The 25,738-nt window shown below is 41.5% G+C and overlaps 1 protein-coding gene across 3 annotated transcripts in view; it reads left to right on the top strand.

Moving 5' to 3' along the window:
- Window positions 1-25,738, top strand: part of ARID1B (AT-rich interaction domain 1B) — a 409,511-nt gene that overhangs the window by 25,878 nt on the left and 357,895 nt on the right. For all 3 annotated transcript variants that reach the window (XM_081296020.1, XM_081296019.1, XM_081296021.1), the window contains exon 2: window positions 19,659-19,853. In XM_081296020.1, coding sequence (XP_081152146.1) covers window positions 19,659-19,853 — 195 coding nt within the window. The remainder of the gene's footprint in view (window positions 1-19,658; window positions 19,854-25,738) is intronic.

Genomic DNA, 25,738 nt, shown 5'->3' on the forward strand with positions numbered 1-25,738 from the left:
TGGGAGCTCTAACTTTGTAAATAATCTCTCTTGAAGAAAGGCACCTCTGTTGCCTGCTGGTGTCCATCATGTGGTGCTTTTGCAAGTGTGGCCCGAGTTTAAGTTGACCACAAACCAGAACAGTTAGTGTTATATGGTCCACGTGCCATGCCATGGGTTTCCTTGGAATTACACCTTTATTTTTATTTATTTATTTTTAAATTTTCGTTCTGTTTCTACTTGCACATTTTAAATTTTCAGTTGAAATTTTAAAGATATATTAAGTATACTGGCTCTCCTTAAAGACCTCTTTGTAATCTGTATCCTATATGTGCAAATTGAAAATAAGAACATTATCTGATTAGTTTGTTAATAAAGACTTATACATTAATTGTAAATTCTCTGTTTACTGGTTTTAAAATATAAGGGACTATCCTCTCCTTGTTTTTGCTTGATGTAAGAAAAAAGTTTTTAAATACCAAATATTTTTAGATTTGATTAAAAACAGTGTTAAGGGTTTTTTAATTTCATTGAGCTTTGGGGAAAAATATCTTAAATTCTGTGCATATGAGTTTGCTTTATCTGAGTGACTCTGAATTAGTCAAAATAACATGGCTCAGCAAATCTGAAATACCACTTTTAGAGGCATTTATTCATTGTATCTGTTTTACTCAGTTGATTTGCTGTTAATTATTTAAAAGTAAAGCACCAATAACCTCACTTTATAAAGTATCAGGTGCCTAATTTTTGGCCCCTTTATGTTGCTGCATCTGTGTTTTGGAGCTGGCACCAGAAGACACTCTCAGCTCTGAGGACTGTGGCACGCTGTCATGCCACAGCTGGCCTGCTGGTTACAAAGCGGGCCGCACATGATGTCCACATGGAATCTCCAGCCTTCGTGCCGTGTGCTCTGTGAAAGTCACAGTCATTCTGTACACAGGATGTTATAATGGAATATTGACATTTTATTGATCCAGAAACCTGTGCATAAATTGTTGTCTTTCTTTTTTAAAAGAAGTTTTACAGTTGTGAAATTTTAGACCCATTTTAATTTCAAGATCTAGATGAAGCGTAATCCCTGGAGTGCTGTTTCACTGTTGCAATATAATCTTTTCATATGATACCTGATTTAGTTGGAAACAAATTAGTAACTGTGCATGCTTAAAGGAAGCAATTTAATAAACAGGATTTTAGAGAAACCTAATCAGAATTGTAAAATGATATAGCAAATCAGTTGCATTATATAGAATTACTTGGTTGATGTGACTCTTAGATGTATGGATAGATCTGTGTGACCTTGTCAAAAGCATTTAAAAATTTTCAGTTCTCACATAAAGAAGGGTGAGAGGAGTCCCTTTTCCCTTGAGTTTGTTGGTTCGTTCAAAAATGTTTTCAAAATATCTTTTTCAACTCTCTTGGGTAGAGGCCAGCTAGATAATGGAGCTGTCAATAGCTGTGACATGGTCTTCCAAATTAAGGTTAGCGTACTGGGAAAGCCAGTTTTTTTTTGGAGATGGGCACTTTGTTATGTGGTCAGGTAGCATGTAAAAAGCAAAGTGGCGTAGCCCTAAACTTGGGGATTGACACAGTTATTCAGGAAACCTGTGGGGCACATAGACAAGGAATGGGTTTGCAGGGTGTGGCCAAGACTGGCGGGACGGTGGCTCTGACCTCCTGCTTACACGTGAAATGTGACACATAGATATGCACTTCTAAATAGCAGTAGTTAGTTTTGAGCCCCTTCTTTTCAGTTTTTAAGAATTTCCTATATTGGTATTGTTGCTTTTATTTCTGTGGCTTTTTGAGTTAGAATTTAGGTTTACCTTTCACAGCATATTTTAATTTTCCTATTAAAATGAAATATATGGTGCTAATTTCTGGTATGGCAAGTACATGGTATTATCTTTCATTTGCTGAGGACCGTCGCAGCCCACCTTTGTTTTCTAGAGGAGAAAACCGAGGAGGGCTGGAGATGTTGAGGAAGACACCTCCGTTTGGTTATTCTGCTGTAGGAGCTAGAGTTGGATTCTGTCTCTGGTCCCCGTACAGAGTGAGGCTGCTTTCCTTTGTCTCTGTTGCATTATATAGAATTACTTGGTTGGTGTAACTCTTAGATTCGCTCTTGCTGCTTAGCTCACCCTCTGATGTCCATGAGACTAGTGAACAGAAACTGCCACCGAGCTCCTGAAGGCTGCAATTGAGGTTTCCCTGAGGGTCTGTAAGACAAACCGAGAGAGATCCTGTTCTGCCTGGTGGTCTTCAGACAAGCTGGACAGGGCGGAGGGTCCTCGAGCTGCGGTCTGAAGGACAAGCAGGGTGAGTAGGAGTTCCCCCGGAGCTGGGGAAGGTGGAGAAACCCTCAACAGCTTCTGGCCAGTGGACTACCCGAACGCCAACAGCAGCAGTAGCAGCAGCAGGTCATGCCTGGAGGAGGCTCCAAGCAGCACTTGGCTGGATGTGGGAGCCAGGAGCAGCTGCGAGGAATGCAGATGGCTTTTACTACCTTGTGGATCAGTTTCCTTTTGCTGCATAACAGATTTAATGGCTTAAAAGAACACACTTTGTTGTCTCAGTTTCTGTGGGTCAGGACCCTGTGTCCTCTCTCCAGGGTCTCACAAGGCTGCGGTCGAGGGACCAGCTGGGCTGCATTCTCTAAACAAGGGAAGGCTCCTGCAGACAGTTGGCAGAAGTTTCAGCGACTTGCTTCTTTAGTGCCTCATAGGAGGGAGTCTCTGTCACTTGAGTGTCACTAACCTTTGAAAAGCCCTGTCCGCTAAAGAGCTCACCTGATTAGGTCAGGCCCATCCAGGACACTGTTTTGAGCAACTCAGAGTCAGCTGGTTAGGAACTTTGCTTACATTGGCAAAGTTTCTTTATCTTTGCTCTGTTTTCCTAGGTAGGTGCAAGTCAAGAAGAGGAGATCACACAAAACTGTAACAGACATGATGAATCCCAGGGAACCATCTTAGAATTCTGCCAGCTATGTGTTGTGTGTTACAGATTAATAGAAATAGCAGTGGTTTGTGTTAGTCTGCTCATGTTGTCATAACAGAGTACCACTGACTGAATAGTTTGAACAAGAGAAATTTTATTTCTCAAAGTTCTGGAATCCAGCAGTCAGATCAAGGTGCAAGCAAGGTGGCTTTCACTTGGGGCCTCTTCTCTTGAGTTGGAGGTGGTCGCCATCTTTCTGTTGGACATGGCCGTCTTGTTCGTGTGGGGGGGAAGGGAGGGAACACGAGTGTATATTTGTCTATACTTTTTTAAAAAATTTGATACTGGGGAATGAACTCAGGGTGCTCTACCACGGAGTTACATCTACAGCCCTTTTTAGTTTTTGTTTTAAGACAGGGTCTTGCTGAGTTGCTGAGGGCCACTCTGAGTTGCTGAGACTGGCCTCGAACTTAAGATGCTCTTGCCTCAGGCTTTTGGCTGATCTGATTTTTCTTTTCATGGGGACATCAGTCCTGTCTGATTGGGTCCACCCCCATGACCTTATTTAACCTTTATTACCTCTTTATAGAACCTAACTCCAAATACAGTCACATTTGGGAGTTAGGGCTTCAACCTTTGAATTGAGTGTGGAATGAGCACAGTTCAATTCATAGCTGGTAGAACAGTCTGGTCGCATTTTGCTCATGTCAAGGGATATTAGTGGAGTGGCTTGGAGAGGAAATTAATGGCCATTACAGATGCCTTCCTAAAAGAGCCTCAGTCAGACCTGGGGAAAACTTCATTCCATGATATTGTATGGTGGCTCCAGGATTGTTGATACTGTTTGACTTTGTGAGCCCTGTTCTGAACCATCAGTGTGTGCAGTCCAAGAAGTAACCGTAGATATGCGCTCTTGGTGCATCTTTCTCCAAGCTCAAAGCCTTGTGTAGACTTCACTTCATCCGTGCCTGGTGAACTTTGGGAAGCAGCACTTTCTTGAAAGGGGGGAGCATGTGGCCCAGAGTTGGGCCTGCCTGCCAACCCCACCCAGGGGCTGTGCAGGCCTGAGTGTGCCTGAATGTTCACTCACAGTAGAGGTATCCTGCTAGCCTGCTAGCCTGCAATGTTGGGGCGGGTGTAATCTGCCAATTAGTTCTTTTACCAGGCCATCAAATAAAAGTACCATTGGTTACAAGATAATAGAGTGAATTTGTAAGGTGATCTTTCTTTTTAAAGGAATTCTGAGGATGTACATAGGAATCAAAATTCAGTGTGCTGAAAGGAAGGTAAAGTACATTTAGTCTCCAGAGGAAGCCTCTTCAGCTCAGAGTGACCCATTTAAAAGAGGGCCTATTTGGAACTGGATTGCATCAAATGGGGATTGTTTTAAATCAGCCCCCTCTGTTCTCTGGAATTTATTTTATGCCTTTGAAAGCAGTTTGGCTTGGTGTGGTCAACACTACTTTTATGGAAAGCTGTGGATGTGGGAAATGCACCTGTGAGCTTGAGGGGCAAGAGGGGAGCCTCGAGATTCAAGGGTTTTTGAAGAATTGGACATTCTTTTTGAAAAGGCAAATTAATAGTAAAGAAAAATAGGATCTTTGCCTAGTGTAGGGCTTACCTGAGTGTATTTGAAATATGATTATATAGGTCATATGGTCTCACTTTGGGAGAATGAGATTCTCAATAACTTAAAAAAGTACTTACCTTGTTCTGTTCTCGATTATCATTTTATTTTATGTGAAAAAAATCTTTTATATCCTAATCTGTTAATTGGTTTTGAGGCAAGGTTTTTAGGTAAAGACTCATCAATTATCAGTAGGACTTTTAGATAGTGAGCAAGAAATTAAATACTCAGAGTGTATGTATCTAACAATAGTTGATATTTAAATATTTTTGGAATATGAATGAATATATGCCCACATGCTTAAAATGGATATATTTTGTTATTTTAGTCATAAATTCCTAAAGTTTCTAGACTTTTTTCTTAAACTAGAAAGTGAAAGGAAGGAAGAGTGGGCAGTTGAAGTGCTTGGCAGTGTGCCAGGTGGAGCTAGTGCTGAGCTTTAGCTTGATATGGCTGGAGCAAGGTGCATATTTTGTAACATACGTCAGAATTTAACTCTAGTGGTAAATCTGTATTTTTACATCTAGGTATTATTTTAAGATTGTCAAAACCCAAGTGACCTGAACCCTACAGTTGATATCGCTTCACTTGGCAGAGGGGCATCACCTGAGCTTGCAGCTCGCTCTCAGGTGAATGGGGCAGTGCGACTTCTTTGGTTTTCCTCCTTTATCCTTTTTTCCCCTCACCCATTTTTAAAATAGCAGTGCTCTTCATACTGTCAGATTTTCATGTTGTGACACCCTACTCAGAAGTTATGACAGTGGGGTAATGACAGCAACTGCCTCCCGAGAATCAATCAGGCAATTAATTTTGTAAATGAAATGCTGATTATACAAAGCTTCACATGAGAGGCCCAGTGATTAAAATCAATTTAACAAATTGTTTCAGGTGGGACTTGATTAATAATTTGCCATAAGTGCTAAGGCTATATGACCAGCATACCTTGTGGCTGCACTACCTAGCTGTACACAGGGACCCGCAGGTAAGCTGTCTGAGCGAGTCTAGGTGATTGTCTCGACCTAGTCCGCAGTGAGGCGGAGGGCATCATTACATTTTTGTATCTTTCTGGTTTATGTTGTTATGTGTTCTGCTTAAAAAATAGTTGCCCAGACAAGGTTCAGTTAAATCAAGTTAAAACAGGTCCCCTCCCCCCACACCCCTACATAGGATGATTTAGACTTTTTATTATGGTAACATGTGTTTATGGTAACATGTGTTACGAATCTTATAGTCCCATTCTTAATTACAATAACAGTAATCAACACAACTTGGAAAATGTCTTAAGAAATTAGGAGGAGTGACATTATGGCATGGAAATAAAAATGCTTATGTTTGGAGCATTATAATTTGAAGCCAGAAGTCACACTTGAAATAGGAGACACAGCTGGATGTCTTTCTAACATTCATACACCAAGCATTTATTAAGTGCCCATCAAAAGCCAGACCTTGGATCAGGTTCTGTTTCTGTCCTTATTTCTAATTGCCACCTCTAGGAAGGTAGTACAGTATTATTTAGAAGAGGATGGCTTATACTTGGGTTTCTTTTACTTGTTTTTATTTTTTGTTAAATAAATAATGGCAACACGAATTGTGTCGGAGTTGGGGTTGCGAGGAGACTTAGCATGAAGAGCCAGCTTGCTGGCTGATGGGAGATGGATAAACAGACTTGCACTTGGTTGTGGTAAATATTTAACATCGTATTAAATGAGAGAGCTGTGCCCTGGGAGGCAGGATGGTTTGTGCAGCGGTGCTTTTTGGGGTTTGGAAGAGCTACCCAGCGTCCTGGGCAGCCAGAGGGCCTCTGGGCCTGACCTTCTGCCCTTGGGGATGGGCAAGTCTTAGGACAAAGGCCTGGAGGTGTGTGTGGTGGCTGAGACTGACAGGTGGCAGATGTGTCATCTAAGGCAAACCTTATTTGAATTTGTTCTTCTGGGTTTTGATTCTTTGAGGTAGTTTATTGGTAAGATTTGTGGTCAAAGAACAAGGCAAAAAGAAGAAATCTCTCTTTTTGCTGTACTTAGGGATTTAACCCAGGGGTGCTCTACCACCAACTGATACCCCAGCCTTATTTTTTGTTTTCAGACAGGGTCTTACTGAGTTACCAAGGTTGGCCTTGGGCTTTGGATCCTCCTGCCTCAGTCTCTGGAGCAGTAGGGATTACAGGTGTGTGCCACTGTGCCTGGCTGAGAAATCTCTCACGTTCCTTTTGATACCACAGTAGATGGAAGATCTGGCAGGGAGGAGGAATGATTCTAGAATTACAGAATGTTAGAACAGCAACAGGGGCTGTTGGGAGTTCGGCTCAGCTCATCTCTCCAGTCCCCCCTCACATCTGAGGAGTTGCGAGGCTCAGAGGAAAGAAGCTTGCTCAGTATTACAGGTTTGTGTCACTTGGTTGCTTGAGCATCTGCTGGGCCTGCCGTTGTGCTGGGGGTTTGGTACACACTTGTGTTAACTTACACTTAGAACTAGGTTCTGGGAGGTACTGTAACTTGCTACACTGTTATCCTGCTAACTCTTCAAGGGAGGAAGCCCAAGTTCTGAGAACTGTAGGAATCTGCTCAAGGTCGCACAGTAAGCAGTGGACAGGTAGCAGTCCTGACTCCGGCTGTGTGGACCTACTCTGCTACCCCAGAGCTTGTATGGCCCTCTACAGGGAGCAGCAGAGTCGCCCCGGGCTAGCCCCCTTGTCCTTGGCACTGCCTTCCAACTATGTAGCAAGCACTTACACTGCTAATGAGTTGACAGTCTCCGACTTAATCTAAGAATCTTCTACTTCCTCTGGCTGAGATTGTGTCAGCTACACCTTTAGGGTACTTCCCTCTTTGATTTGAACTTTTAAAAATCCCAGATGTGTTTTCGTGTGAGTGATTGCTTTCCTTACTTTAACAAGGAGCCTGTCAGGCGGCCCCTGCCCCCAGAGGCTGGGTGGAGTATCACCCTGTCTGTACTGAAGGGGAGGAGCCGGTTCAGCGGGGAAGGTGACCTGCACCGAAGCATTTCTTGAAGCATATAATACAAATAAGGGAAAGTTCTGGGTTAAAAGAGGGCACATAACTTTAAGGGCTGGTTTGAGATCTTTCAAAAGCATAGTAAAAAACCATAAGCCAAAAAAATCATATGGTGACTCTTCTAAAACAGTTTGCTTGTGGGAACAGGTATCTATCTACCTTAGTAGTTTACACTTGAAAACTTTTAAAAAGAGAGCTTTAAGAAATACATTTTTAATATATATTTTACCAAGTTCAGTGCTTTTAGGAAAGGCAACCCGCCCCCCTTCTTTTTTCTATCTGAATGCCCTCTTTTGGAGTTTCGGACTTTGTCAGTTGTCCATATTTCCTCCCCCTTGTTTTCTCCCTCCCTCTCAGCCCCCCTTAGGTTTAAACCTCTAGGGCACCGGTGGTACTGCCCAGTTGTTATGGATCCCTTGCAGAAGTGAGGCGCATTAGTTTTTTGGCTCTCAGTTACCATTGTCTTTCCCTTTTTCCCATTTTTTTAATCTTTGATTTTGAAATAATTTTAAATTTATAGGAAAGTTATAAGGCTAGCACAGAGAAATCTCGTATGCCTTTTACTCTGACACGTTGTTTTTACCACATAATTCTATAACTTTTCTGTTCATCAATAATGTATTTTCTCAGGAGTTTTGAGAGTCTGTTGCATGCCTTTATTCCTAAATACTTGAAAGTGTGATTCCTGGGGACAGATGTGTTCCTGTGTACCTCAGTGCAGTCATCAGTGTCAGGAAATTTAACTTTGGTACGATACTTGGACTTAACGTTCTGCGTTCTGATTTTGTCCATTGGTCTAAATAGTGTCTATATAGCAGTGTGTCTGTGTGTGTGTGTGTGTGTGTGACCGCATATTGAACCCAGGGGCACTTAACTACTGAGCCACATTCCCTAGACCTTTTTTGTATCTTTTATTTAGAGACAAGGTCTCATGAAGTTGCTTAGGGCATTGCAAAATCGCTGAGGCTGGCCTTGAATTCTCGATCCTCCTGCCTCAGCCTCCAAAGCTGCTGGGATTACACAGGTGTACCACCACACCCCCGCCACAACACCTGGCTTTTATGGCGATAGTCTTTCCTTCAGTATCATTTTAGCATTTAGTTTTCCATTTTTAGAATGGAAGATTTGATAATGAATTAGTTATGTTAACTTCTTTTTTTTCTGTGAACATCTAATTAAAATTAGAGTTCACTTTCCTGATAAAGTAGATACTCTGAAAAAGCACTTTTAAACTAAGGCCTGTGTGTCAGCATGGCATATAGTTTTTGTCCACAGATAGAAAAGGCGATTGGTAATTTTCATATTTTTTATTGGTATTTTCTGCAGTATAGTTTTAAAGTTGTTAATTTTAAAATTTTATAAAAGAGGGCTAGGATGTAACTCAGTGGTGAAATGGTTGCATACCACAGTACCACAAAAACGAAAAGAAAAAGAAAAAAATTAATAGTTTGAAAAAGATTAGAATTGTTTTTCCATGCAACTTACACTTAATGTCTTCCCAGTGCCTCTCCTTGCCTCTGAAGGAGGTATTGTTTTCTCTTGACAGATGAGGAAACTGAGGCTTAGGGGTCTTGAATAATTTACCTAGCATTTCATGGTGAGTCAAGAGCATCAGAGAGAGATGAACCCAGACCTCTCTGATGACAAATGTAATGCTTTTTTTAATTGTACCAGATGGCAAGTTGGGTTCTTGTCTATAAAGTGTGGTAACTGATAGTGGCTGCTTGCAGCTTCACTGGGGACTCAGAAATGAATGCTAGGACTGATTGGCAGTGTCCATCTTCTGCGCACTGGTGGAAGACTGGAGGGTTTCCATACCTCATATTGACTATTCTGGAATTATACTCCCCCTACTAATCATGGTACTTAAACCTGTCCTTATTAAAAGTCTATTAAGGGGACTAGGGTTGTAGCTCAGTGGTAGAGTGCTCGCCTAGCATGCACAAGGCACTGGGTTCAATTCTCAGCACAACATAAATGTAAAATAAAGATATTGGGTCCACCTAAAACTTAAGAATAAATATTTTTTTAAAAAAGTCTATTAAGGGCCAAGTAGTGGTATGTAGTATCTCCACTTGTGTAAGAAGTTCCTGCCAAGAGTGATGATGTTCTTAGTGTGCGGGTGAGTTCACTGGTGGCTTTCCTCAGCCCCACACAGCTACAAGTGGTGGGGCTGGAATTGGACACAGGCACACAAATCTTCCCTTCTTGAGTTAAGCCTGTATTTATGTGGAAATGCACCATGTCATTCTTCTTTTTTAAGTAAGAGCTTGCTATGAGACTGTCAGCAATGACACACGAATATGAACAATGTGGCGTGCTTAGAGGTTTAAATGTAAGAAAACGGTAATGCTGTGATAAAAGCTTTATAATTTTTTGGGTGACAGGAAAAACAAATTTGAGAGAAAATGGAAATATATTCTACTGCTATTTTGATACTCCTTTTAGATCTAATTTACTCTTTAAGTAAACAATATATATGCACTCTCATTTGTTCATAAAATTATTGCATTTGCTAAACTAAATTTAAAAGTATAGTTTAACCAGATAGTATTTTACTCTTTGAATTGACTTACAAGCTGCTGAGCTTTGGGGGATTTAAATTAATAATAGATTTTTGTCAGTTTATAAAAATCAGGCAAACACTGGGGAACCACAGTGGTCTCACTTTCTGGACTTGCTCTGCGGTACCTGGGTGCAAAGGTAGGAGGGTTGGTATTTATTTTTCCCACTCACCATTCATGTTCCTGTAGGGTGGTCTAGGTCACAGAAGGAGAGTTGGCAGTAGTCTCACCAAACAAATACCATTGCAGAATGCGGTTAGCGCTGTGAAGAGCACTGCTAGGGCTTTCTGAGGGGAACCTTGTAGATGGAGAAATGGGGGTCCAGGGGGTTGATGTGGGAGGAGAGAAGGGAGTTGGAACTGGACAGGGTACTTTCACTTGGGTCACAGATAGGTGGAGTGTCCTGTGGGCGTCCAAGTAGGAATGTCGGGTGGCAGTTGGGTGTAGAGCCCTAGGCCTCAGAGACACCAGTCGAGGGAGACACCCGGAGACGCTGGCATGGGAGGTAGTGGAAGTAATGGCCTATGTGAATTTGTGGAAGGTGAAGGTTTGTCTGCAGTGTTAGACCCTTGTCTCTTGTCCCTACTGGCCATTAAGAAAGCCTCCAATGGGCTGGGGATGTGGCTCAAGCGGTGGCGCGCTCACCTGGCATGCGTGCGGCCCGGGTTCGATCCTCAGCACCACATACCAACAAAGATGTTGTGTCCGCCGAGAACTAAAAAATAAATAAATATTAAAAATTCTTTCTCACACTCTCTCTCCTCTCTCACACTCTCTCTCTTCTCTCACTCTCTCTTAAAAAAAAACACATTTTCATTTAAAAAAAAAAAAAAAAAAGAAAGCCTCCATTCTAGGTAAAGTCCAGCTGTTTAACTGGCCATGCTGTATTAGGAAGCTGTTGCCTTCTCTCTTCAACATTAATCGTTTAATTAATGTTGTAATGGGCGTTGTACTAAGTGCTAGGGGTGCAGAGATAAATAGGACAACCCTCTCACCTTTAAATGAAAATCTGCTGGGGAGACCAAAAAATAAATAGGTTAAATTATTGATTTTGGTTGGATTTCAGTTCACTAATACTTGAAGAGGAAAAGAAAAGAGGTCTAGAAAGTTCTTATTATTGAAAAATTCTATGGTATTTCATTTAACCCCCAATTCACTCCGAGGTGAATATGACTGTATTAAATCATGAGTCCAGAATTACCTAGCTAATAAATGGCATAGGCAGGATTTATGTCCAGGTTTATTTAACTCTCAGTCCTGTGTCTTTTCTCCTATGCTTTGCCTCTCATTCTGTTTTAGAACCTTCTTGGATTCTTTGTTTTGTGTGTTAGAGAAGGTGCAGGAGTGTGGAATGGGCAGGAGTTGCTGCTGGGAGGCAGAAGTGGTGGTCCTTGTGCTTGTGTACAAGAAGGGCAGGGGTGGGAGGGGTGCAAGGGTGGGAGGGGTGCTGGGTCTGATGGGAAGCTTTCTGATGAGGGTCTTCCCTGAGATGCAGATTCCAGGATTTAGGTTGGTCTTTGTGAATGAGTCTCAGATCAGCCCAAGGCCCTGTTTTTTCTACATACCTCTTAAGAGTTTTTGTATCAGTCAGGTGCATGGAGACTTGAATACAATGGTATCCTGATCTCACTGGTGATTGATGTCAAGCTAGGAATATGCAGTTATTATGTTAGATCTCAGAATGAGGATCTTAAAAATAGATAATGCATCAGGATAGAAACACTGACCAGAAATAAGCAAAAGGAAAAGCAGCAGAGATAAAGACAAACTTCTGCACTAGGGTCAACAACCCAACTGTCTGATGTGAGATGCAGGGAAGGCGGGTTCTGACACAACTGAGGTGGTATGGGCTGGCTAGAGAACGCAAAGATCTTAGGCTGCGTCAGTACCAAAGTAGGTTCTAGAAGAAAGGAACCAAGAACCTCACCATAAAGCTTTGGTGTGAAGAGCAGTAAGGATGGTCATATTTCTCTCAGAAAAAGGAAATAGCTGTACATGTTTCATATGATTTCCCAGAGAACCAAAATAAAGCTCGTGGGTACAAATGACTCAGGTAGAGAGAAGGAGAGAATCCATGGCGTTGAAGTTGTGGACACTACTGGGGGACTCTTGCATACTTCAGGTATGGACCAGTGAGGTTCTTTTGAGTTCTAAGGTTCTGTTCCATTGCTGAATTCTTAAGAAGGATGTCTTAAGAATTATGATCATGAAAGAATGTACTTTGTACTTTGGAAATGGGTGATACTGTCATTATTTGACAATGAAAATCAGGATCTTTGGATGAGTTTCTAGAGATGGGGGATCAAACTGATAAAAGTTTGAACATCCAAACATCATGGATGCAATTTATTTTTAGCATATCCCTGAGACTTAAGACCCACAGTTGATAGTCTCAGACTGTTACTTTTAGTTGGTAGTTTATGAAAGTTACTTTATGCATAGGTTATCACAATATTTTATGAATAATATGAATACTAAAAAATAAGAATCCAATAGTATTTTATTTTAGGCTCAGAAAAAATTTAAAATGTAGCTGGGAAAGAATATTGTGTGTCTTCTGCTTCTGACTTGTCTAATGAGTACATATATGTGAAAAACTAATTTATTTAAAATTAACATCAAAACATGTTCATTTCAAAGTTGCAAAAGTAAAAATTGCCTAAATGCCTCCCTGAAACAAAAGATTCTCTTCTCATGCCCTTTTCCTTCAAATGTCATTCACAGTTCCTCAAATATATATATTCTCAATATCTTACCTTAAGTGCAAACCAAAACTAAGACCAAAAAAATTGAGAGTGGTCCTCTAAGTACATGAGTATTTTGGGGTCTTTATTGACCTCTCCTTCGACATTGCTAATGGCATCATGGTTAGGGGGCACCAATAATTTGATGGTTTTTTGAAGAGCCAACAGTGTGACCCTTTTTCCTGTTTTCTCTGTTATCTTGGGACACTGCTTTTCATTTTCCTCCTGGACCATTGGAGAACATGGCAGATAGTCCTGTGTTGACAAAAGAAAGAGTATATTGATGCCAGGTTGGAAGGTCTGGCATCTAGTCCATCTTAGTAAACAGGTGCTATTGTCGTGAGTTGTAAATAAAACCAGACAGTTTCAGATGCAGAGATGTACATTTTTTTTTTTTGTCCCTGTTTGTTGATCAGATGTGAACCCCCAGGGTTCTGTCATTCACAGCCGCCCTTGTGTCAGCCTGCATGAGAGACACTGGTCATTGTCTCTGTGGTAGCTGAGAATGTTGGTATTTTGTGGCTTGAAGAGGACCAGGTGCTCTTTAAAAAACGAAAGCAGAGAACCTTGGCATCCTGCTCATTTTTGATAAATGGACTTAAAGCCTTTAGAAGAACTTGATCAAGAGTGACCAACTATCTGTGTGTCTGCTGCATGTATGCATAGCCCGCAAGGTCTAGCTGGTAAGTGATGTTGGATTTTTATTTTTGAGAACGTTGGTGTGGTCAGTCAGCAGGCCCAAGCAGTTCTGAGTAAACAGATGATCCCGATAGATGTAAAGAAGTGTAAAATCTGGACCCTTGTAATTTGGTTTCAAATGACATTGGGAGGTTAGAAGTCGAACATGAAAAATGGAAAAATGGTATAGGAGTGAAATAACAAATGAGGCAACTTAGAAGGCTGTCACATGGTGGCATCTGGGAGATCCCTGGCAGGTGTGCCATCAACAGGAGTGCTGCTGGGGTGCAGTGAAGGGGCACAGGATGGCAGGAGTGGGCCCATCAGGCCCTCAGAGGGTGGCTGGGTGCAGGAGAGGAAGACAAGTGTTGGACAAAGACAGCTGGTCACAGCCTCTTCCCCTGCTGCCGGAAGCCAGAGTTGTGTTTGTAGCGTGCTTAGGGGAAGGAGGCTTTTTAGAGCTGAATTTAGATATCATGGAAAAGTCAACTTTGCTTCCCAATATGACAGCTATTTACAGGTCATTGTGGCAGCCCTGATCATTTTCAGCAAAGTTTTCACATAGGTGTAATTGTGTGCGCCACAGTTGAAGAAGTACGCCTTACTTCTGCATGTCTCTACATACCCCCACTCTGTTGGTACAGCTTGTTCCCAACTTCTGTGACTGTTGCATAGTCGGGTCCTTTTGGTTTTTCTTCTCTGAACACATAATAGATGACTGCGGGCTTCCAGATCCATGTTAGATCTTTTCAACTCTGAGGTCCTACGTACTAAGTTCTAATTAATTTGATGTTCAGCATAATTGTGAGGGTAGACATTGTTTCTTCCCATTTGTGAATAAGAAAACCGAGAAACAGGTTTCTTATTCAAGGTCACAGAGTGGTAGTAAGTGGTGATACAAGGCTGTGAGTCTGCCAGCTTCAGAGCACGTTGGTGACTTGTGCCTGAGTGAGGAGCTCCTGCCCGCTGGAGCAGGGGTGCCACAGGGGGAACAAGGTGTCGAGGCTCATCAGTAGTTGTCGTTGGAAGGAGTTTGACACTGTTTTATACCTGTTGGTTCCAGTACTCATTTACTCTCACCAGGTGAGACTGTTTTTGCCTGTTTTCTAGATAATGGAGTATTGCTTCCAAAGTTTCCTTTAGTTCCCAGTCAAGGAGCGTTTCCCCAGTGATTCAAAGGAAGAGGGGTTTCTTTCTGTGAGCTCTTGTTTAATCCAGATGTGCAGATAAAACTGCAGAACAAGATGTGGTAGTTCTGGGCTGGGGATGTGGCTCAAGCGGTAGCGCGCTCGCCTGGCATGCGTGCGGCCCGGGTTCGATCCTCAGCACCACATACCAACAAAGATGTTGTGTCCGCCGAGAACTAAAAAATAATAAATATTGAAAAATTCTCTCTCTCTCCTCTCTCACTCTCTCTTTAAAAAAAAAAAAAAAAGATGTGGTAGTTCTTCTTTCTGTGGAGTTTTGCAAAGCCTCTCTTCAATTTGTGTTTAAGGAATAGGGCTGAGAAAATCTTAAGGGAATTTTTAATAAACTCTTTTTAATTCACTGTTTAGGAACAAATATGGTTATATAGATAACTTGACTCTAAAAGAATGATATTGAAAGACTATAAAAAGTGTAAAGTGTATCTGAAGTATATTAGAAGTGTGTAAGTAAATTGTCCTTTAATTTGGATAATCTTTCCTTTTTTTTTTTTTTTTTGTAGGGGAATTGAACCCAGAGGTTCTTAACCACTGAGCCATATCCCCAGCCATTTTAAAATATTTTATTTAGACACAGGGTCTTGCTGAGTTGCTTAGGGCTTTGCTAAGTTGCTGAGGCTGGCTTTGAACTAGGAATCCTCCTGACTTAGCCTCCCTAGCTGCTGGGATTACAGGTTTTGTGCCACTTTGTCCGGCTTAACTTGGATAATCTTAAAAAGGTAACTGGATTCCCAGATTTGCCCCTGAGAGCCCATTTAACAATCTACCCTGTCTGCTTAGAATCTGTACACAAGTATGTTTTTTTTAAAAATGTGCATTGCACTTCTTCCTTGGTTGGAAACTTGAGGCTCTTGGAACAACTTAGCACCAAAAGGAGACACAGGCCAGGATGTGTATGTGTGTCCAAAAGCTCATTTGAATATAGAGGAATTACCAGAAGGCCTCATCAGGAAATGAAATTAGGGGGCTGGAGTGGTGGCTCAGTGGCAGTGTGCTTGCCTGGCATGTGTGAGGCACTGGGTTCGATTCTCAGCACCCCATATAAATAAATAAAATAAATGTCCATTGACAACTAAAAAAATATTTAAGAGTGGGGAAAATCAGATTGCAGTAGAGGCTGAGTAACTAAAACCAGACTATTCGGGCCAAGAGCTCTTCGAAAATGGTGTTGTATCCTGTGGCCTTCAAAACTCTTGTCTTCATGAAACTGAAATGCAGACTGCAACAGTTGGGGAATGCACGTTGGGAATAACCTGTTTAGGTAGATATTTGAGGTCTGAGCTTAGGGGTGCTCCACCACTGAGCTAACACACTTAGGCCTTTTTATTTTGATACAGAGTCTCACTAAGTTGCTCACGCTGGTTTGAACTTGGGATCCTCTTGTCTCAGCCTCTTGAGTAGCTGGGATTATAGGTGTGCACTTGTGCCTGGCTAGGACCATTCTTAATGTGGGTGATATATCTGATATAGCATAGATTTTCTGTGAGAAATGCAATGGTCATCCTCTAAAAATATATCGATAGGAGGAGAGATGATAAAAAATATAAAATTGTTTCAGTTTAAATGTGAATATGAAGAACAACTTGCATTTGAATTTCTTGAAAAGGCTTAGATTTGATTTGTTTTTTGGTGTTTTAAAGAGCTAGTAGTGAAAAGTGGGGGGGTCGAGATATTGCAGTTCTACATATTTAATGTTAAAAATAGTGAGAATATGCAGTGAGATGAATGTGGATTATGGGTAAATATTTAATAATAGAACATAAGAGAAGGTTAAAATGAAAGAATTTCCAGTAGAGGAGTATCTGTTTTCAAGCCTTTTGAGAGGTATTGATGATCTGTATTTCATGCTTTTGATTTTCAGGAATCTCAGGTTAAGCTAACAGTTTGACAGCGCAAATTAACTGAATTTTAAGCAGGACTGGGAAAACTGCTGGCAAAGATGAGACAGAGATTACAATACAGTTTTAGTCACTGATAAGATGAATTTGCTGCCCTGTTGCCTATAGCCTTAAAATATAGACATTCCAGTCATTTTTCTACCTAAATTTCTGCTTTAATTAAGTCAGTTTGGTCTGGCACTACTTAAAGTGAAATAGTAGACCTTTCCTCTGCTTTGGGCTCTGCAGATTGAACGTGGAGATAGGCTGCTGCAGGGCCCTGTGGTGGACATTGGGCCTGGAATGTTGATTCTCTCAGCCTCCTGGTAGGCCATGCATACCCCAGGCTGGTTTTGAAATCACCAGCTCAGTCTTGGGCTTCACACCTCCACAGAAGGCTTTGTCTCATCTTTTGAAAGAAAATCTGGAGGATATTAGATTTGCTTTTCTCAGGCATCTATTCTAATCTAAAAAATCTTTCGAGAACTTTGGAGAACTCTGGGTCCTGGATTCTGGAGTTATGTGGGGAGGTCAGTGTGTGGGTCTGATTTGAGGCCAACAGTCAGTGTCACTGGAGCAGAACCACGCACTGCCCTCCGTCGTTTTAAAAGTACAGACCTTTCCTTGGCTGCTGACATTGTGAATTTGGAGCAGAACTTTTCTTTGGAGGAGGTGGGGCCTAGGACAACTCACCTGTTGCCCCTGTGTCCTTTCACGTGGTCCACTTGGGTGGGTCACTTCTGACCCTTCCTCTGCCTCCCTCAAGGTCAAGCTCAGCTGTGTCCTGCGGAGCCTGTGAGCTGCATCTTTGGCAGCCTGCCTCCAGGGAGGTCTCTCCTTCCCTCAGGGTCTAAGCCCCTCTCCTTCAGCAAAAGCCAGGGTAGTTGCCCAGGCAGCCACCCAAGCCATTTGTGTTTCTGCCTCCAGTGTCCAGCACAGTGAGCATGGTCACTGATAAAATCATTGAAGTCGGTACACACAGTCATGTCCTTAAAATGAACAGCAGTGACCAAGATGCAGGAGTGGAAAGTGGCCACACACCCTCTTGGGGCAAGGAGTGAATGGGGCAGAACTGGCAGTTCATAGCTTCCTGGCTTGGGTGTGGGGTCTCACTGCGGGGGGCGGGGGCTCTTTATACCTCCAGTTTCTGTTCTCATCTCTGCATTGAGAATGCCCTTGCTGAGCTCCCCAAGTATCTCTGGTCAAGTAGGGAAAGCTTTTATAGCTTCACCTTAGTGGACCCCAGCTGTGCATTGACCAGCGGTGACTGCCTTTTCTCCCGTGACTCCACTGTCTGGAATCTGACTACATTTCCTCACCATTCTTTTTCCCTCTATGGGCTCATTTTCCTCCCTTTTACTTAATTAGTGATGTTCTCTAAGATGAATTTCTCTACCCATTGTTTTCTTTTCTCGTAGTCTTCCTGGGTAAAGTTAATGGGTTTTGCTTGCTTCATGATGTTAATTCATCCAGAATTTATTAAGCATTTACTATGTGCCAAGTGCATCTTTTGACTTGGCCCTGGAGAAATAATAGTAAATAAAAGAGAAAACCCCTGCTGATTTTCCCTACATATTTTCTTTGTAATATTCTTAGTTATTGATAGACCTTCATTTTATTTATTTATTTCTATGTAATGCTGAGAATCGAACCCAGAGCCTCACACATGCCAGGCCAGTGTGCTACTGCTGAGCCCCAGCCCCTCCCAACTTATTTTTTAGGTCCCCAAGCTGCAAACGTGTGTGTTTTCATCAGGATTTCCCCCTGGAGCCTCAGTTTTCATGTGTAAGCAGAGTTGGCTTCCACTCCCTACATCCCACCAGATGATACCTTGCCACTCCCCAGTCCAAGCCCTGTCCTCTTCATAGCTGCCAGGTCAGGCCCACAGCCTCCCAGCCCAGCAAGGCCCTTTGAGCTGCTGTCAGCCACTTCCCGCAGGAAATGCTGGTGCTCTGGGAAAGCACTTTGTGGTTCATTCATAAGAGGTGATCTGAGTGGCTTGTAAAGCTCACCCTTTTTCTGGCTTCTGTGTCCTTCCACTTCTCCGATTCTCCTGCTTTGCTTGGACCCGACTGCTTGCATTTTCTTCAGGCAGTTGGTGTCCCTGAGCTGGGCTGGTGCTGCGCCTCCCCACCTTGAACCTGTTATTCACATTCAACCGGGAAATGGTCAAGCCTTCCTGAGTCCCCATGTCCTTAGAGTTGTGTAGGGATCTGTATCAGATCTTGGATGGAAGAGTATGTGCTGCTGGTGGCTGGCCTTCGTAGCCCTGGGCCAGGGATTCCCTGCACTGCTCAGCCCTGCCTGTGCCCTGGGCGAGAAGGCTCTGCTGAGGCTGACTCCTGACCCTCCCTGATGGCCTTGGCCCTGAGGCTAGGACTGACTCACCAGACCAAAAATAAAATCTGGAATCTAGTTTTGAGCTGATTATGTTTGGTAAGATGCTTGCTTGAACAGGGAAGGTGGCTTATGACTCATAGTCTGCAACCACTGGTGATCTTTGAAAAATTTTATCCTAGACATTTTGTATTATCTAAAATCTGACCTTTCACTTTTTAATGAACCCTCTTGATGCACTAATGCTTCATCAGGACTAGCAGGCTCAGGTCTAAAAAATATCCTTGTTGTAAGGACACTTTGAAGTCCTAAAGTGTTGCTAAATCACTCTTATCCTTTGCCCTTACTACTAGTAAGTTAAAAGGAGCCGAGTGGGGTTAGCTGTTATGTTCATTTTCTATGTGCACAATAGAATTTTAGATGCTTAGGATGTAAAAATCTTAAATTGTATTATTTACTCCTGATCACTCTTAATTGTTAAAACTTTCCTGAAAGTTGGGAGCGGGGTGCGATTATTAGCCATCAGGATGTTTTCTTAATGTTCTTCTGCATTTCTGTCAGGTCATTTTAAAAAATATTTTCAAAATTTAAAAAATTAGGATAGTAGTGTTTTAAACACATGTGTTAAATACACAACAAAACCTTCTGCATTTGTGATAAACAGTAAATGAATAACCTTTATTCTCTGCTTATTCTTCACAGGGGAGTCCAATGGATCCAATGGTGATGAAGAGGCCCCAGTTGTATGGGATGAGCAGCAACCCTCATTCCCAGGCGCAGCAGAGCAGCCCGTACCCAGGAGGCTCCTACGGTCCTCCCGGCGCACAGCGGTACCCCCTTGGCATGCAGGGCCGGGCCCCAGGGGCCCTGGGAGCCCTGCAGTACCCACAGCAGCAGGTGGGTGCTGGTTTTTCTCCCTGCCTCTCTTTTTTGCTCTTTGTCTTTTGTTGTCAACCTGAGATTGGTGTTAAGAGAATTAGGGGGCATTTCATTGATTTTTTTTTTTTTTTTTTTTTTTTTTTTTTGGTACCAGGGATTGAACTCAGGGGCACTGAGCCACATCCCCAGCCCTATTTTGCATTTTATTTAGACTGACTCGCTGGGTTGCTTAGTACCTCACCATTTGAATTCACTATCCTCCTGCCTCAGCCTCCCCAGCTGCTGGGGTTACAGGAGTGCGCCGCTACAGCTTCCTGCTCTTTTAGCTATCATTCTTGATGAAACAGTAAAAATCATTAATTTATCTTGACCTTTAAAATCAAGTTCTTGTAATGTTGAACTTTATACAAGAAAGTAGACAAAAAATCCCGGTTTTGTAGAAGGCCAGTAGTGCTGATTGTATTTGAAAGATGGACTGCATCATAATTTTTCAGAAAATTATATAGATCTGAGCTCTATAAAGTAAACTTGGCATTCTTACATTTCTGAGGTCAGACTGTGTCAAATTCAGAGCTGTGAACAGATTTCCTTCTGGTGACCTTTCAAGCCATTCAAAAGGTCTTGTCCATGAAGATATTGCCAGCTTATTTTTTTTTATTTCTTAATAAAGCATTTCCTGTATAACTTTTAAAAAAGGTTTCTGTATTTCATATGAGGATTTGATCTGTTGTCTTAGATCTTAATGAGTTTTACAGCAAAAGATCTAATTTTTGCATTTTTCTCCAGAATCAATGAAGTTAGGATAAATGACCTGGCAATCTAAACCTCCAGCCTCTCTGATACTCCTTATTATGTTGGCCCGAGGAGCATGAAATTGGGAAAAGACTAAAGTAGATTCAGACTTGTCAGTGTATTTAGTTTCTGGGAACCCCAGAAAGGGGTATTTCCAAATTGCTGTGCTGTGCCTGGTGCCCCCAGGGAGTGGGGAGGCTGATACCCTTGGGGTTTTGCTGTGCAGATTGGGGCATTCCAGGAGGCTGCCTGGAACCCATTCCAGGGCTTGACACCCTTCCTCTCAGGACATGCTTCCCTGTATTTGATCAAAAATCTGCTGGGGGCAGGGGGAGAAAAGCTGGACCGAACTAGTTTTCTCTCTACAGTGGGTGTGGAGGAAGGTGTCTCAGACTTCAGTGGTCCAGGGCTGGATACTAAAAGTTCACCAGTAAGTTGCCTCCCAGCCTTCCCTTTAAGGCTGAGTACTGTCTTTCCTCTTTATCTTTATGGAGGAAGATAAAAGGAGCTCAGTCTGCGGAGTCCTAGCTGTTGATTCCTTAAACAACCTGTAGTTATTGTTTGAAGATTTCACTCTGCAGTTATTAAAGATCAGTTACTGGGAATGCTGTCAATTCAGTTGCATACTGAACTGTACTCTTAATTTTCTCGACATTATTACTTTCTTCCAGCAATATTTTGCTTCTTAGAATCAAAGTCCTTAGTTGTGCTTGCTAATTGTGAGAGGGAGGTAATTTGTAAATGTGAAAAGTGATTGGGTTTCCGTGTCTCTGCAGCCCCCCAACTCCTGTTTTAATTTAGAGCTACTTTGCCTTTTTGTGAGGGGAAGAAGCCAACAGCTGTTTTGTACTGGGATTGACAGTTCTGTGTAGCCTCTGGCCACTGGGGTGGCTGGGGAGGGGTGGGGAAGAGGCCGAGGGTTGTGAGGAGTGGCAGGGCTGCCCGACAGTGCCTACTGCCCTGTCCCTCTTGAGTCTGTGCCTTCTTTTTCCACCTCTTCCCCTGATGTGGCCTTGGAAAGTTGTTTTCAAACTCCTTTTTAGAAGTTTGAGACCTTGGCTTAGTTTGCAGAATCACAGTCAGAGTCACACAAATGGAGTGTGTGAAGCATGATTATTAGGAAATTTTTTTAAATTATTTCCAAACAAAGAGGACCTACACAGATACATAGAGCAATCTCATTTGTCTTAGCTTCTTGGTTTCATTTAACAATTCTGACTTTTATATTTTAATAATCAAACAACTTTTAGATTTATTCGAAGGGGCAAATTGATGATGATTATCCTAGTATTTCAGCAAATAGTGGATCTGGAATTGTAAAATGGGAAAGAGAAGGAAAGCAAAATGAGCCAGTTGTGGTGGTGTACCCCTGTAGTCTAGCAACTTGGGAGGTTGAGGAAGGAGGATTGCAAGTTTGAGGCCAGCCTTAGCAACTTAGTGAGACCCAGTCTTTTTTTTTTTTTTTTTTAATTTTATTCATTTTATTGTTGATGGACCTTTATTTTTTATTTATATGTGGTGCTGGGAATCAAACCAGTGCCTCACACATTCGAGGCAAGCGCTCTACCACTGAGCCACAACCACCATCCCCCCTTAAAAAAAAAGAAAAGAAAAAAAGGGCAGAGGATTCAGCTAAGTGGTAAAGTGAAAATAAATAAGTAAATAAAAAGCAAAATGAGTAAGTCCAAAAGTGGTTTATAATGGGAAAGCATGAATTTTTTAGTTTGTAGAAAGATCCATATTATGAATACCTTTACAACAAATCTTAATTTTAATTAAGATTTTATATCAGGTATTTTACTGCTGCTGACCAGAAAGAAATGCTCAGATCTTTTTGATAGTGAAAGGAAAATAGTGGATCTGATAAGAAACTATCCTGGTGCAGTAATGCCCAGCTTTCAGATTGAATTGATCATAATCTAGGATCTAAATAATCTGTGCTGCTTTTTCACCCTTTCATGTAGTTATAATAGTTCTGAAACACAATATTTTGTTTTGAAATTTAAAAGACTAAACTGGGTATACATTTTTGAATGTGTGCAATATTTTAAAGAAGACATACAGCTTTTATAATACCAAGTCCAAATCCATGTGACCTTAGTAGATTTGAAATGGGAAGGAATTAGTGAGCAAGGTTGAGCAAAGGTTATTAGAGAACTCACTCGCATTTAATTTTGTTAGTTTTAGCCTGTGTTCTTTGAGGAATTTTCAATGGAGTTGCCGTTTGTAAATTTTGGAAGTTATGAATGTGTCCACAGACAAGGTCCTATCACTGATTGGCTGCTGGTCCTATCCTTCTTCTCCAAGGATTAATGTAATTGGATGAGCATTATTGTAGTTATGGCTACTAATGTTCTTGAGGGAAAGAGTTGGACGATAATTATGACATTGAATATTTATCGAGTGGACATCACCACCTAGGCATGACTTTGCTTTGGATGCCTTCCAAAGCTTTCTGTGTTTGGTTTGTGAACCTCTAATGAGCTGAATCCAGCTCATTTAATATTGCTCATATATTTTTGCAAAGGATTAAAATGCAGGAATTCAAGTTTGTAAATTGAGTTGCCCACTTACCAGCTGAGTGGTAAGTTTTCTTTGGCTCAGGGGTCACAGTTTGATTCCTGGCTGGCATTCCATTCCTGTGATAGGAATTTTAAATAAGTATTCTGTTGGAAAAAAAAAAAAAAAAACTGCAGTGCTCTTGTGAAATTTAGCATGGATTTGATCTCTTTATTTTTTGTCTCTGAGGGTCAGGGAGAACTGGCCACTGAGTGTTTGATTTTAGTATTAGCTTGGTGAATTTTGATTTATATGGTGATAATTTTATTTTTGAAATAAACTCATGACTGGGTCGTTGAAGCTTGACGTGATAATAGTATATTGTTTTAGTCTGTATTAACTGGAACTAGATTTGTGGTCTTTTACTTGCTGTTTCTCTCTCTCATCAGGCAAATACATGCCTAAACAGATTAGTCTTGCACGGTTCCCTAAAAACTAGTCTGCTTGGGTTTTTATTGAGTTGAGAGGGGGAAATGAATTTTCTATGCCTCTGTGGAGAATGTTCTGCCTCCAGGCTCCCGGAATTCAAACCTGGGGATGGTTAGCAGAAGCACATTGGTTGACTTCATCTAGTGCATAGCTACACAGATGTTTAATCCTTAAAGTTGCTGGAATTTGACTCTTTTGAGTTTTTAATTTATAGACATAGAGGTAGTCTTTACTGACAGGGATATGGATGAACAAGTGTTTTGTTTCATTTTTCTTGTCATCTGTGATCATAAATGTGTACATAGACCCTTACCAACTTGCAAAGAAGAATTTTATGTAAAATAACACTCAGGAAAAGTAGGCTATAGAAGGGGTGTGTGTGTGTGTCCCCAACTGGTTTCAGTAGTGCAGTCTGAGCTCTTCCTTGAGGTCTTGAGTTTGGGGTTGGCGTTTTTCACTGCTCTTACCTTGTTGTTGAGGTCTGATAGTATGGTGCCTGTTGGAATTATAAAATGGGGAAAGTGAAAGAAATCAAAACCAGACACGTAAGTTCATGGGTGGTTCATCACAGGAAACTGTGACATTTTTAGTTTGTAAAACAATCTGTATTGTGAAAGCCTTTACAACAAAACATAGAATATGGTCATTGTTGAAAGTGACAAAATTAAATAGACATTAGTTATTTTTGTTATGATGACTCATCTGAATTAAAAACAAGTTCTTTTGAAGAGTACTTTAAAAAATTTATTTTATTGTATTTGTTCTTTTTAGATGTACATGACAGTAGAATGTATGTTGGCATGTTGCACCTACATGGAGTATAGCTTATTCTAATTAGGATCCTATTCTTTTGGTTATACACGATGTGGAGTTACCCTGGTTGTGTATTCAAATACAAGGCTAGGAAAGTTATGTCTGATGAATTCTACTGTCCTCTCCATTCCCTCTTCTTCCCTTCCCTTTGTCCAATCCAGTGGACTTCTGTTCTTCCTCTCTCCACCCTCCCTTGTTGTCAGTTAGCATCCAGGTATCAGAGAGAATGTTCAGTCTTTGGGTTTTTTTTGGAACTGGCTTATTTCATTTAGCATGATATTCTCCCATCTGTCCACTTACCAGCAAATGCCGTGATTTCATTTATATTTATGGCCTAGTAATATTCCATGTGTGTATATACCACATTTTCTTTATCTATTCATTTGTTGAAGGCCACCTAGGTTGGTTCCATAGCTTGGCTCTTATGAATTGAGCTGCTATAAACATTGATGTGGCTGCACCACTCTAGTATTCTGATTTTAAATCTTTGGGTATAGACTAAGGAGTGGGATAAGTGGATCATATGGTGGTTCCATTCCAAGTTTTCTGAGGAATCTCCATACTGCTTTCCATAATGGTTGCACCTGTTTGCAGTCCCACCAGCGATGTATAAGCGTACCTTTCCTCCCATATCCTCACCAACATTTTTTGTTACTTGTATTCTTTTTTTTTTTTTTTTTAAGAGAGAGTGAGAGAGGGAGAGAGGGAGAGAGAGAGAGAGAGAATTTTAATATTTATTTTTTAGTTTTCGGCGGACACAACATGTTCGTTTGTATGTGGTGCTGAGGATCGAACCCGGGCCGCACGCATGCCAGGCGAGCGCGCTACCGCTTGAGCCACATCCCCAGCCCCTTACTTGTATTCTTGATAATTGCCATTCTGACTGGAGTGAGATGGAATCTCACTGTAGTTTTAATTGCATTTCTCTTAATTGCTAGAGATGTTTAACATTTTTTCCTTGTATTTTTTGACCATTCATATTTTGAAGAGGACTTTTAAAAGCAGTAGGTATTCTAGTGTGTGTCTGTAATTTTTCTTCTGTATCCTTTGGCTGTATCTTTGCTGTGTATTTTTTTTTTTTTTTCTTGGCACCAGGGATTGAACTCAGGGGCACTCAACCTGAGGCACATCCCCAGCCCTTTTCAATTTTGAGACAGGTTCTTGCTCAGTTGCTTAGCACTTCATTAAGTTGGTGAGGCTGGCTTTGAACCTGTGATCCTCCTGCTTAAGCCTCTTGAGCTGCTGGGATTACAGGTGTGTGCTACCACGCCTGTCTTTGCTGATTTTTGAGTGAAATATTTGTTTCAGAA

This window comes from Spermophilus citellus (assembly GCF_964194105.1).
Source record: "Spermophilus citellus genome assembly, chromosome: 5".
In the NCBI taxonomy this organism is placed as follows: domain Eukaryota; kingdom Metazoa; phylum Chordata; class Mammalia; order Rodentia; family Sciuridae; genus Spermophilus; species Spermophilus citellus.